General features: G+C 42.5%; 1 protein-coding gene across 1 annotated transcript; it reads right to left on the bottom strand.

Moving 5' to 3' along the window:
- Positions 1–3,387: 3,387 nt before the first annotated feature.
- On the bottom strand, positions 3,388–5,072 carry LOC310942865 (pancreas transcription factor 1 subunit alpha; the record flags this gene model as incomplete). The annotated part of the gene is made up of 2 exons (XM_083908309.1): positions 3,388–3,425; positions 4,490–5,072. The coding sequence occupies 2 exons, from the start codon at positions 5,070–5,072 to the stop codon at positions 3,388–3,390; spliced, it is 621 nt and encodes a 206-aa protein (XP_083764435.1).
- Between the last annotated feature and the right edge of the window lie 6,886 nt (positions 5,073–11,958).

Raw genomic sequence — 11,958 nt, 5'->3', positions numbered from 1 at the left:
ACATGGATTATTGGCCCAAAATAAAGACACAAACAGTTACTCACACTTTTTATGCCATTTGTCGAACAGTGTTAATACCTACGGTGGCCCTGAGGTGCAAAACACAAATCACAAAACACAAACGCAAAACAAAAATGCAAATCACAAAACACAACGCAAAACAAAAACGCGAACGCAAATCACAAAACACAAACACAAAACAAAAACGCAAATCACAAAAAGCAAAACACAACGCAAAACAAAAACGCAAATCACAAACGCAAAACACAACACAAAACACACATGCAAATCACAAAACACAAAAGAAAACACAACACAAATCACAAACGCAAATCAAAAACACAAAAAACAAATCCTGAGTGAGCGAGAGTAAGTTAATGTTTTTTGTGCCTTGTGCTTTTGTGTTTGCGTTGTGTGATTTGCGTTTCCGTTTTGAGTTAATGCTTTTGTGGTTTTTGATTTGCGTTTGTGTTTTTGATTTGTGTTGTGATTTGCGTTTGTGTTTTGCACTTCAGGGCCACCGTAAATTCCACACCAAAGCATTGATCTCCATTTATTGACAAGTCAGTGTTAGATTTAGTTTTCTAGCTAAAGAAGTGGAATATAGGCAAGTTTTATTGATTAAGATAGTTAAGACGTTCTGAAACTTCAAAACATGGTTTTTAGTCAAGATTCCTTGTGTTCTAAAAGCAGAAGTTGAACTTTTATGTCTAAGTTTAACCAGCTTGAAATCGTGTTCTGGTGTTCCATTCTAATGATAATATGTCCTAGGAGAAAAAACAACCATACTGTATATTGCCTTGTACCTTAAATATTACTTTTACTATGTAATCTTCAGAGGAGTTAGTTATCAGAAAAGAAAAGTGTGGCAAGAACAAACTGATAATGCTCTGAAACAACTCTCTCACAGGCTGATGTCCATCATGAAGGTGAAGGAGAACGAGCCTCTTCATCATCCTGATACAGATGAAGCATCTGCTTACTTCATTTCTGCATTTACAGTAAGTGTCTATTGTCCATCTCCCTGCAAATGTGTCCACAGAGGTGTAATGAACTGCAGTTATTGCAGTGAAAACGATGATTCATCTCTTTTTGAAGCACAACCTGTGAAACAGTTGATTAAAAGCACAAACACGATCAGACTGTTGCACGAAGAAACAGAAATCAACCAACCAATACCACTAGGGGGACACAGAGGTCAGAGAGCATCAAAGGTCACTTGTTATAAACATTAAGAAGATAACTTTTAAATGCTTTTAATTCATTTCATTTATTCATTCATTCACTGTCTATACCGCTTTATCCTCCACATGAGGGTCGCGGGGGTCGCTGGTGCCAATCCCTGCACCCTGACATAGGGTGAAAGACGAGGGTCAGACCCTGGACAGGTCAGCGGTCCATCACAGGACCACACAGAGACAAACAAACATTCACTCTCACAGTCCATCTAGAGCCTCAAATTAACCTCTGCATGTTTTTGGACTGTGGGAGGAAACGCTCATTTAATTTGATAATTGAATTTCATTTAAAAACAAGTGTTTAAATTAAATCTTGCTCCTCGGCACAGCCACACAAACCTTTTTCTCTGTGTTGTAGCTTTACACCACACAGCTGTTCTGTACAGAGTAACATCAGCACCAGAAACACTGCTGAATTTCCCCTATGGGAATAATTCAAAAAGTGATTTTAATGTTTCTGATGTTTCTAATGCAAAGTAAATGGGATCCCATGTGTTTTTAATCTTCTCTAAAAGTTATTGATAATGGATGGTTTGACATGTCCCAGAGAGCAGGGCTGTAACTAATGATTATTTTCATAATCAAATCATCTGTTGGTGATTCTCTTAAGTTGTTTTGTCCATACCTTGTTTTTAGAATATTGATGGACGTTACCCAAACCTCGACACATTCACAAATGTCCAAAATAATTGAGTTCTAATGATTTTCTCCTTGTTTTCACACTCAAAAATAGGGGAACAAGACAATCAAGATCATTTCTGTACCTGATGGTACACATTTGGAAACGTTTCCCTCTACACTCTTAGAAATAAGGGTTCCAAAATGGTTCTTCTACCAGGGCTGAGGTTCTACCTCGGGAAAGGGTTTTTTCAAGGGTTCTTGGTAACACTAATGGTTCCAGTAAGAACCATTTTGATCCAGAGAACCCTTTAAAACACCTTTCCTGAATAAAGGGTTTTAAAAGGGTTCTTGGTGGAACCTTTATAAAAAAGTTCCACCTGGAGCCAAAAAGGGTTCTCCTATGAGGACAAGCTGAATAACCTTATATGGTTCTACTTATAACTTTTATTTCTAAGTGTAGTACAATAATAGTGTGCTTGAAAATGGTAGAAATGTACCTTTTGACTATCATGGAGGGCACAAAGTGGCTTAAATCAACCCTTTAGTGCATGATTAAGGTTTTTATTCAGGCAAATAAATGGTCAGAATGTTCATTTTCATCTCTAAAGTACATTCCTGTGCCATATTATTGTTTGAGTGCATGTCTTTTAGACAGTTTTCACATTTAAGAAGCTGAAGAATCATCAGAGAGCTTGTTTTATTTTAAAAAGTGATGACTCAATTATGAAAATAGCTAATCATTGCAGTCCTTCATCAGTTCATCCATCATATGTGGATGTAACATATAGTTTGAATTGTGATCCATTTGAGGAAAAAGACATTATCTCATGGCGTATGGAGTATAGAAGCTTTTAAATGTACACCATAAACAGTCAAGTCATCGCACAGTTGATAATCACAGCAGCGCTTGTACACATTTTTAATAATAAATAATCAATAATTAGAAATAAATAAATAAATAAATAAATAACAGAGGTTCCACATGAAAAAAAAACCAAAGACACACAATTCACCGTATTGCCATGATTGGAAGCAGCACCTGACATGCTAAAACACATTACACCAATCTGCTCCTCGTCTCATTTACATGAGTAAAGCTCTTTTTAACACATCGACTCGCAGCCTTAATGAGCCGCGGTCCACGGAACACTTCAGGGCCACATGCAGAAGTATGAGGCCCGAGTACACGTCCATTCAGCCCCCCCCCCCCCCCCCCTGTCACAGACCGTCCTTTACCTCCTCAGCCGTAGAGACAATGGCTCTCAATTACAGTCAACAATGAATTAGAATATTAAAAGCCACACGGGGGAATGAAGGAGTGGTTGAGGTTTGAGAAAAGCCTGAGGTGTGCGACCCGGTGAGAAGTCCGCAGATGTCGGTCGGCGGCGCTGGGACACCCCCCCCCCCCCCCTTGTCCTGCTGCTGGCTGCCTATCTTTGAGAGAAGAGAGGCAGGAACAAATGTAGAAAAAACCACCTCCACGCAGCAACGCCATCCTCTCCACAGTGCGCCCCCCCATGTTCTTCACTTAATCCCATTTAATCCAAGAGAGGCGGGCTGTCAGATCTGAGAGACGGAAACAAAAGGCAGGAGAAACACATGAGGTTTTTAATAGATTTTAAAGACTTTCTAACAAGTCCAACGTCTGGCCCTGAAGAACACTTTACCCCTGAAAAGAGCCAGAAAGATGATGCAGAGAAGATTCCCACAGAATGACTCAAATCAGCCCTAACTCTGTGTGTTTGTGAGAAGACAAATGAAGTAAAAAAAAAAGACACCTGGGGATAAAAGTCTGCTTCATAATTAACAATTAGAAAACTTGATTATGTTTTGGGCTGCATTTGATGGAAGTATATCTAGAAAAAACAGATTAAACAGATTCATTTGGAACTGTATAGGTCCTAATTTATTAAAAAGTTAATTTTGCAAGATACATATTGTATAGACACTGCCTCAGTGGAAGTGTGCACTTTCTAAATGCTTTCTCTGTAGTTTTATGATGTAAAAATGTAGATTTGTCATAAGAATGCTGATAATTCACATTATCTGTAGCTTTAAAAACTTAGATATTTTGTGTTTTTGGTGAGTTTATGGCCAGAGTTTCATTCTGGGCTGTGTTGAAGTGTTTTTAATGAGGAGTAAAGTATAACTCAGCAGCAGAGTTTAGTTTACTATAGAGGGGCCCAACATAAGGCTGCTTAGGGGCCCCATGGCTACACATGGGCCCCTAAGAGCACTTGACATGCCTTAGAATCAATTATTCAAAGATGCAATTTATTTTTTATTATGGAGACAGTTGCTTTGTCAATCAATTCCTTCTGACCAGTGACTTTACACATTTATGTGTGAATAATCAGACACTGACAAGAGTCAGGTGCTGTGCTTACAGGGCCTCAAAAAGGCTTAGACCGGCTCTGTAATTCACAATATACTACAATAGCAGCTTCTACAAAATACAACATCATCTATTTATATATTCGTTTTTTCTATATCATACATCATTTGATTTAAATTATTTTACAAAAAAAACACTATAATTCATGGATTATTAGGGGCTAAGTGTTGATATTTGCTCATTTTAATTGACTTGTTGCAATAATGTCGTGATATGAGAGCGATCATCATCTCACCACTGGTGTTCCAGATGGCGTTGGTCTGGTTCTTGTAGCCGTTCTTCATGCACTCGTCCACGTAAGACTTGGGGTCGCAGCCTGACACGAGGATCTCCCTCAGCAGCGCGATGTACGCGATGGCCAGCCTCAGCGTGTCGATCTTCGACAGCCGCTTCTCGTAGGGAAACGTCGGCACGTGGCAGCGCAGCTCCTCGAAGGCCGAGTTGATGCTCAGCATCCTCTTCCTCTCCCGGATGTTGGCGGCGTGCCGCTGCACCTTGTAGGGCTGGTGGGAGACGATCCTGCGCGCCCTGCGCTTGCTCGCGTCCAGGGACTCGTCCGCGCCGGGGCTCTCGTCCTCCGCGTAGATGATGCTCGCGCCCGGAGACTGCACGTCCAGGTCGGTGAGGGTCAGCTGCGCGTCCGGGAACACGGACTGGCAGCCGAAGGAGGACCAGGGCGACAGCTGACCCGTGGCTGCCGTGCAGTCGGAGAGGAAGGTGTCCAGCTGGCTCTGAAACTGGAAGTTCTGGTCCATCTGTCCCCAAAATGCGAAATCCGTGGTGCCATCGTGGTCCAAGTCAAACAGTATGTCCTCCATGTTCACTCAACAAATAAATAAATAAATAAATAAAGTGCACAGGTGTCTGTGGAGCCAGAGACAGAACCAGTGGGCTATCTGCACGCGCCCGGACTTCTTCTCGTGTGACAGCCTCGTGGACACATCTCGTGGATTAAATACTTCCAGGGCCTCCGTGTTTCTCAGCGGGTCGCACTGGCCAATTCTAAAGGCTGAATGGCGGCCCTTGAGAAACACTTTACCCCTCCTTGTGGATCGCTCTTTGCTTTAAAAACAAATTACAAAGGAATCAGTTGATCTCCTATAACGACAAAAAGCAGGGGATGGGGGGGTTTGGTGGGTGGGGGGCACACACACACACACACACGTGTCCAATTATAAACTCCCCTTGCCCAAGTAGTCCCGCTAATATTGACAAAAACACTCACTATTTAGCAGCCATTGGAGGCGCTTGTGCCTATAAGCATTGTGGCGCAGCAGGCCGTGCCAACCCGGGAAGAATGGGACTATTTTATCTATTAAAGCTCAGCTGACAACAAACACTGCTGCCAGAAACACATGAGCACTTTGTGTGTGTTTGTGTGACCTAACGAGGTTTTAATGGAAAACAACCTCCACACACACCCGTGCGCTTTGTGCTTCCTGTTTATTCTGGTGTAGACACAATTTTACGCACTCCACTCCAAACGGACCTACACGATGCGAAATATTCCTGCGGCATCGCCGCAGCTCGTCCCACATAATTTGAGTCTAGTGGCCACATTAATACGCTCCCAATTTGCAAATGATATGACTGGATGAATGGCAAAGCGTGTGGCGAGGACGCGCTGTAATTACGCGCGGGTTAATCAAACAGCCCAGAGGAGTCCTTTCTTCGAGGTTGGATGGAGGGCAGCCGCGGGACGGACTTTAATTCAAGAAGGCTGTATATGTTTGCGAACACGTGGTTTTGATTTGTCAAAGTCCTCCACGATGCAAATTTAAGGAGGATCTGTTTGTTGCAGTAAACACTGCAGGCGCGAATGGGGGCAGCAGCTGATTTAACCCCCAAAAAACATCCAGACGCTCAACAATGAGACAGGTGAAGCTTGTGTCGCCAGAGTGGAGTTTTAATTACATTTAAAGAAGATATATGCTGCTGTTATTAATACAAGTGGTTAACTTCAATTTACAATAATGAAAATCATCATTTTAGACCCTGTAAATCAGAATTATATTCCCATGACGCACCTGCACTACAGCCCCACGTCCTGCTGGTTTAACTGAGGTGTCCCGAGTTTAATTCGAAAATAATTAAATCCTCTTAAATCGGTGCAGATGTGATGAGATTTGCGAACATGACGCACGCGACGGAGCTGTTTGTTTTCTCTGCAGGAACAAACGAAAGAGAGAAAGAAAAAAGAAAGAAAGAAAGGCCGCAGTCCTGTCGGCATTCTTCTTCTTCTTCTTCTCTGAGCCTGATTTCCCTTCAGGGACTTGAGTTCGCGTGAGGGAACACAGTGCACTTGTCTTTATTTTCCACCGGATCTTATACAGTTCTTAGTGTCAAAGCGCTGACACACGTCGAATAAAGGACAGCGACCTCATCCTCTTTGTTATTCACCATCTCATCTTTAATCCGGTGCGTAAAAGTGCGCACGCGGACCAAACTTAAAACGACTTATTTCGATTAACGCCACATGAAGTTCACTTCCTATAGGCGTCAGAAGCTTAATGTGGAAATACAGGGAGCCGTTTTTTCTCTATTTAAAATTGTAGTTCTTGATATTGATATATCTAAAGGCCCAGTGTGTAAGATTGAGGTCACATTATTTCCATTTGGCAGAGATAGAATATAAATAACAATACTTTTTTTTTTAGTGTGTTATCACATGCATATTCATTATAACACAATTAACCCGCTTTATTCTCTATGGAGGCCGAGTTTTAATGACAATTGATGTGCAACAGCAGCTTTACCAACAGCTAAATCCTACAAACTGCACCTTTAAGCCTCTAATCTATAGAACACGTTAAAACGTTAATTCTGCAAATTTTTATTTAATTAAAAAACTTAACCAAAGATATCGAGATGTTAAGCTTCCTTGACGTTTGGATGCGTTTCTTTAAAACCAAATCATCAGGGCTCAACATCACAGTGAATGAGAGAATATTGAGTGTTGCAGTCCCTGTCAGGACCTTCTGTCGCTGCCTGTCAGCAGCATCTCTCTCGCAGCTGACGGTCCCGCTCTGGTTTGGTCCAGACTCAAGAGTCGCGCCTGTCAGACTCAGATCCGCCTCATTGTCTCTGCAACAATAATTCAAGAGAGGCTGAAAAAAAAAGCTTTGACGAAGATAGAAAAGTAAATAAAGGAAACATAAACACAACGTATACAACACTGTATGTGTGTGTGATTCACTGTCACGTCTTTGCAGGATGGATGGCGCGCGCGCGCACGCAGGAACAGCCTGGAAAAAAGTCAAGTGCAGCCTTGGACGCAGCGCGAGGACACATGCTCGCAATTAGGAGTGTGGTTTTAAAGCTGTTCCCCACCTGGGACTCACTGTGTGAGGAAAACAAGGAAGTTAATGAAACTGTAAATCAAACGCACATCACAGTTGATCCACTCCAACTCTTTCATGCATCACTTTTTTTTTTTTTTGCATATTATGATTTTTTTTTCTCTCTCTTTTTGTTGAATCGCTGACACACTTTGGAGGTCTGTGTGGACTCTGTTAACTCAGACATTACTTGTGTCATTTCCTACAAATTAGTGAGCTGTGCTGCTGAGCCCTGAGTCAGTGCCATGGATACAGTCATCTGCTGTGTTGTGTCCAAACCTCTTCATCAACCTCCTCATGTCTCTGTTCCTTTGTCTCTGTCTTCTTGACACGTCCATGGTGTCTGTCCTCCGTCTCTGCTCTTTCTCCATGTGCTCATGTGCATTATAGTTTTGCACAGTTTTTTATTATTATTATAGGACTCTCTGTTGACTTAAAGCGGACCTAGACCGGAAGTTCCATTTAACTTTGTGTTTTTTAGTGCGTATCTGCGTCCTTATCTTGTTTTTTAGAAGCCCTGAAGGTTCGAAACAAACAGTTCAGCCACTGCTGAGAACGCTCTGTTGTATTGTAATCTCGGGCTCAGCGAGATCTCAGAAAAAACCCGGTCCGGTTACGTAAACACCGGTTCTCCGGAACAACAGATCATCCTGCTCCGGGTACTAGTCCGGGCACATCCGGTTGCGTACATTGAACCGCAGAAGAAGAATAGTGAACAGTGTCTTCTGACTCCGGGTCAAAGTCATAAAAGGGACTGCGGTGGGGAGTTGTGACAAAGCTATTGTTAAACATTGTTAAAACAATGTTTTGATAATGAGTTGCAGTGCTGTGCAACTTCCGGGTACTGGCCAATCACAAGACTCTGTCTTCTGGGTGAGAGAGTTGAGTCTCAAATCTCGCGGCTGGGAAATACCGTCAGAAAAGAGGATTTCTATCGGCTCGTTTACAGCAACTAGGAGGTTTTTGACCATAAAAACAAGTTAATGTATGTAAGTAGACCTCCATAACTAACATATATGTGCAACAGGACCACTCTATGTGAGCTTTAACGTTTCATTTGAACAGCCTAACCCCTTGGTTCTCAAGCTGTGGTGCATGTTCCACCTTTGGTACTAATGGAGTACCAAAGTATGCGGTAAACTTAACTAAAATCCTCAATATTTAACAGAGGAGTCTGGTGTATTTAGCGACAGCACTGCTGACGTGAAAAGTAACCAGTATAAGTCTAACCCAGGTATAAGGGCAACGTCTTAGTTCTGTACTTTCGGAAAATCTGGCAACCGTACTCATGCACTGTTTTCATTAGTGAAAGCAGTCACAATTTTAAAGGTCACTGTGGTATATTTATACATAAACCACCTGTTCCGCCCTTTCTCCTTCCTCGTCGGCGTATTAATGTTCCATGTTTGTTTGTGTATTCGTGGAGTTTTATGGCATTTGGAATCAGTAATGTTGCATTACTGCTTTCTTCTGGATCTAATTATCCATTACTCTTATTCTACTTTTCATGCCTTCTTGCTGGATCAGTGCCCCCTTTAATTCCCCATCCCTTTATTCCTTTTTCAGTTTGCACGTACCTCTTCCAAATCTCCTCTCGGTAATGTCTTGTGTCGTGTTAAATCAAACGGGGTCGAGACAGACGCACTCGATCTGAGACTCCCTGGACTCCAAGGCACACAGTCGTCATAGAACAACCACCAGACTCTCCATGTGTTGAGACATGGAGCTCTGTTGCTAATGAAATAGGATTTGAATGACATTACTGATTGTAGAGAATTATAAAACTGTGTAATTGTTGTGGCTGATCACTTTGTGTTTTTACCTCAAAAGTTTTTCGTCCCCATGGAACACAAGTCCAATGATGTCAATGTGCAAACAGCATTCCCCGGCCCCTTAACCATCACAACTAAGTGCCTATATAACCCTAACCTTTAAACCATTGGTTCTCAAAACGCGGCCCGCAGAAACATTTCTGGCGGCCCGCAATGAATTACAGTTGATAGTTTTAATCCAGGAGCTACTAAGCTTGTTAAATGTTTATTGGACATTCCTGGATACAGACCAATAAGTGTAAACTGTAGAACTGCAATCTGGTCATTAAAATTATTACAAATGGGATTTATTTATTTCTGGTTTTTTTCCTTTGGCGGCCCTTAGTCCAATGTTGGGTTCCTAAATTATTCCTCAGGTATCACAACTTTGAGAACCCCTGCTTTAACCTAACCCTAAACTAAACCAAATTCTTACCCTATCCCTAAAACCAGGTTTTAATCCCCCAAATGCCTGTTAAAGTTGTGTGGACCAGCCAAAAATGTCCTCACAAACATAGGACTAACCCTAACCTTAAATCAGCTCCACAAAATGACACCAGGACCAGGTTTTGGTCTCCATAAGGACTAAAGGTCAGTGTTGATACCGGAAAATGTCGTCAAGAGGTAACAAATAAGTAGAATGGAAGTTGTAGTAACCAGTCCATCAATGGAACCAAAAAAAAAGAAAGAAAAAATGTCAGGATTCTATTCAATGACGCACATCTTGTTTGTTTGTTTGGGTGAAGCACAGCAGATAAACATCTCGGCTCTCAAAGCCTCTGTGATCTGTCTCGACAGCGCTGAGAGAATGGCACAGCAGCCATAGCAGCCAAGTGTAATCTTCAGCGTGGTTCACAAACGGCTCTTTGATCCAGAGCCATTAGAGAGTCACGGCACATTGAAGTGATATCTCAGAGCAGAAGTTACCCCTGACCACAGATTCAGATGCAGATCGTTGTGGGTCTTTACCTTTAAAGGTACCCAGCGTCGGCTTTAATGCAATCAACAGTATGTGCTTTGCATCAAAGGGGCACTTATTGCAGGAAATGCCATGAGTGATGTGATGTGAGCATTTTTTTATACCCTAAATAAATTCTTACTGCATCCGAAACACACTCTCAACGTGTGTTCGCCTTGATTTAGGTCATTTGTGTCACGACAGACGTATAGGTGCTTGTGAATCTGCCGAAAAAAGGGATTGTGATTTTAAGTCATGTCGTTGAGAAGCGGCTCTCTGGCTCCGTGCCCATACATGTCTGCTGTTTCTGGTCCAGGACCAGGTCTGGTCTGGAAAAAGCATCATGTCATAAAGCGGGTCTCAAGCAAACACCCCTTCCTCCAGGAGTACCACCCCTCTCCCTGGACCTGCTCGACCCTGAGGCTGCATGGACCTCAGCCCTCAGCTTGATAAAAACACACTGATTTCGCTCTGTGTGTGTGTGTGTGTGTGTGTGTGTGTGTGTGTGTGTGTGTGTGTGTGTGTGTGTGTGTGTGTGCTCCATCAGATGGTATTCAGATCATGTGACTATGTGTGTGCAGCAGCAGCAGCACATCATGGGCTTCCCCTTCGCTCCAGTATTATGTTCACTCTGTGTTTCTATTACGAGACGTTTGCCGTGCGTCTCTGGGGAATATGACGTGTAAAGCCGCGCCGTCCAAATGTGTTGACAGCGATCATCAGCGGTGACACCTGACCACATGTCGACTTTAGCCTCGCTCCCAAAGCCTCGCTGCTCGCACTCCCCTCCTCCTCCTCCTCCTCCTCCTCCTCCTCTACCTGACTTTAAAAGATGCAGCTTTACCCAGGAGCATACTCTCTGCTCTTCATTTGAACATGTACACTGATTTTTTAGCAAAACTCCAGCTCTCAGAGACTATTAAACCCAGTGAACCCATAAAAAGGACATTTAGACATTTTGGTTCCAAGAAAAATGAAAAAACAAGGGCCAAGGACACACAGTCACATTCTACTACAGGATTCATATTTGCCTTTTCCAACTCTTTTTGGGTGCACAGTAATAAACGAGATGTGATTTTTTAGTATCAACTCATCATGGGACTTTTAGACGTTTATAATGAGTGAAATCAGCTTTTCATGCCTAAATATCGAGGAAGTCACTAAACTAAAACTGGAGTAAATGATTGTGTGGACTTTTAGCAGAGTGCACCACATCCACTCTGGTTGCAGTTAGTGTGATTTAAGTATGACAGCCATAAACCTTTCTTTTTTTTCCCCCTCTGCTGGACTACGGTGGAAAGAAGACAAACTCTGTGATCTGACTTTAAGAGGAGCACCAGAGCAATTTAGTTCTTTCGACTTGTGGGACTTGTAAAGGAACAGTATTTTGAGGAAAGAGCAAAGGTTCAGATGCCCTGACGTTGCTCCCTGGTCGTGCGCCCTGAATCCCGAGATCCTGCATAATATGACATGATATCGTTTTCATTAGAGGCTCCAGGGTTCACGTCTTCAGACTTCACAGAGATTCTCCAAAAGCCATAAATTTACAACTGCTTTCAAGGACAGATTAGTACCACGTCTGACCTTCATGTGAGAC

Source organism: Microchirus variegatus (genome assembly GCF_963457635.1).
Source record: "Microchirus variegatus genome assembly, chromosome: 22".
Classification (NCBI taxonomy): Eukaryota; Metazoa; Chordata; class Actinopteri; order Pleuronectiformes; family Soleidae; genus Microchirus; species Microchirus variegatus.
Note: the sequence above shows the minus strand (reverse complement) of the source record. Positions and strands in the feature narration are given on the sequence as shown.